Genomic DNA, 2449 nt, shown 5'->3' with positions numbered 1-2449 from the left:
GTGTGTGTTTTTTTTTTTAAATCTGTGCTCCTGGCTGTTGAAATTCAGCATTCCTGAAATTTAGGGGATGGGCTGGGGGCGCTGACGCCCGAGCATCTCATCTTTCTGGTCAATACGCGCATACACCAGCCCGCGCACCTGCGCGCCCTTGGCAGGGAAGACACCGTGAGAACTTGGGACCAGACAGAGTGAGGTTTCGGCAGCGGCGCCGCAGGGTGCAGGGTCTACTGTTCCGGCGGACTCTTCTCCCGCCAGCCTGCACCCCTTCTCATCTGGGTCTAGTCCCCGACTGCAATTAGCCAAGAGTCCACTTCCCCCGCCAGAACTTTTCGGCGAAGTCTGCGGAACTCTTCTTTCTTCTCGGGCGATGAGCAGCTTTCCTGCTCGTTTCAGCTTAAAGACCTCTCCTTCCGTCAGAACTTTGGCCAAGTTCTGCACGCTTCTTCCTGAGACTGGAGCGCTCCCGCAACGCGCGCGCGCGCAGAGACACGCAGGGGCCACTCCATCATAGTCTCTGCCTCGTGGCGGGTCGGTGTGGGCGGTGCCCACTGAACTGGTTTAGACATAGACGCCTCCAATTATTTCTGTAATTGGGGAGGAAATGACTTCTGGGTGTCCCGCACTGGTTGGGTGACCTTGGCCCGGTCTCCTCTCCAGGAGCATTTTTCTATCTATAAAACCTGAATATTCAAGTCTTAGAGCTGTAACTGGTTCCAAAGTCAGATTTTTGGATGAAATAGCGTTTTATATTCCAGCAAAGCCCTGTGCAAACTCGAGGAAGTGATGATAATGAGGATAATAATTGTTTATGGAAGCACCATTTACAATGATTCCTGGTTCCCAAAGCAAATCAATACAGGGTTCACTACTGCAGGTGAATATTTGCTGAAAGAAACATTAAATGCGCCCTTTGAGATTTGGTGGGGAAAGGTGGGAAGCCCCGGATCGGAAAATAAAACATGCCTACTTCTCAACTGGGTGGCTAAAGCAGTCGCGCCAGCCAATGCAGGGCGGCCTTGAGTTAGGTGAGGGCTAGATCTAACGAAAAAAGAAAAAAAAGGACGATAGTAGAAGAAGGGGCCACCAAAAGACCTCGGGTGTATGGAAGCTCATGGAAGGGAGTGACAGTCACTTTCCCACCTTTCTCTGACCAGGGACCCCGCAAGCAATTCTGGTTTATTTGATGGTTCGAGTCTTAAATGCCTGCCTTCCAGCTTTCTTGTGCAATTTGGAGAGTTGATTTTAAAGTCCATGGAGCAGAGGTAACCTTCCGTGCAGCTCAGAAGTCCAGCAGGGTTCTCCAGGGACTTGACGGCAGTCGGGACGTGCTGCGGTGCCGTGCCAAGCCCGTCGCAGAGGAAGGTGCGCCGTTGTGCCTACAGATCGCACTGCCCCCACTGAAGCGTTAGGCGGCTCCAAACGCTGGGGGGAGAGGCTTCCTGGGAGAAAGTGCATTCTCGGGGCAACGGGCTCAGAGTTGATCGTCAAGGTTTGGGCCCCGGCGGCCAGACTAGAGGAACGCCCTGCAGAGCGTCGGTGCCCATCGCCCCGCCGAGTGACGCCCGGGCGTCAGCCGTTTTTCGCGCACACCCTGTGCGTAGAGACGCACAACCGCTCCTGCTCTCGAGGGAAGGCTCTCTCCTCGGTTTCCCAAGGCCAAAGGCCACGGCCACGCGGATTCCTGAGACCGCGGACGCGGTGCAAGGACTTTGAGTCCAGGTCCCTTCCTGTCGACGAGACGGTGGGTGGGGAACCCAAATCCCCGCTTCTTGGCTGCGCCTTTAGCTTGCTTTAGGGAAAATGCTGGACCCCCAAAGGGTAGGCAAGTGCTGAGTTCACCGCAGATCGGAGGTCGCGTCCAGCCTCCTGGGCTGGCGCTGCTTGGCTCTCCAGCTGCGTGGGGGCGGCGGGCCCCTGCCAAACCCCTGGGGGGCGGAGAAGAGGCAGCTGCCAGCGCGGATAACCCCGAGGTGACCCGGGCGGGCCCGGCCCGCCCCTTCCCCTCCCGCAGGCCAGGCGGCTGGAAGCGGGTCCCCGAGCTGCAGGGGGGAGAGGGAGGCGCGGGCTCCGGGCGCCGCGGCTGTCAGTGCGCTCCGACCCTGGGCGCCGCCGGCTCCGCGTCCCTCGCTCGCCTCCTGCGCTCGCCCGAGCGCTCCGAGTGCCTTTTTAGCAGGAGCCAATATCCTTTTGTGCTAATAGGCTTGTCCTCATTTGCTGCCTAATTGGACTATATAAAGCCAATAACAGGCGGGCTCTTATAGCCCGAAGCCAAAGCGCCAAAATCTGAGGCAAGGCGAGGAGGGGGCGGTGGCGCAGGCGGCTGCAGGGCCCGGATCGGGCTGCGCCTTCGCCTGCCTAATCCCATTTGCCATTGTACGCGCCCAATCGCCGTATACTCCCCGCATTTAACTTGGATGACATTTTGATTTCATCATTAGCATCCGGCGCC

General features: G+C 57.7%; 1 protein-coding gene across 1 annotated transcript in view; it reads left to right on the top strand.

Moving 5' to 3' along the window:
- The window catches only part of HMX3 (H6 family homeobox 3), a 10432-nt gene that overhangs the window by 5851 nt on the left and 2132 nt on the right, over positions 1–2449 (top strand). Inside the window, exons 2-6 of the mRNA XM_010859576.1 lie at positions 65–188; positions 931–1025; positions 1383–1741; positions 1845–2158; positions 2262–2373. Coding sequence (XP_010857878.1) covers positions 65–188; positions 931–1025; positions 1383–1741; positions 1845–2158; positions 2262–2373 — 1004 coding nt within the window. The remainder of the gene's footprint in view (positions 1–64; positions 189–930; positions 1026–1382; positions 1742–1844; positions 2159–2261; positions 2374–2449) is intronic.

The sequence above is a fragment of the Bison bison genome, unplaced genomic scaffold, assembly GCF_000754665.1.
Source record: "Bison bison bison isolate TAMUID 2011002044 unplaced genomic scaffold, Bison_UMD1.0 scf7180017864456, whole genome shotgun sequence".
NCBI lineage: Eukaryota > Metazoa > Chordata > Mammalia > Artiodactyla > Bovidae > Bison > Bison bison.
The sequence above is the reverse complement of the archived record's forward strand: the minus strand, read 5'-3'. Positions and strand labels throughout refer to the sequence as shown.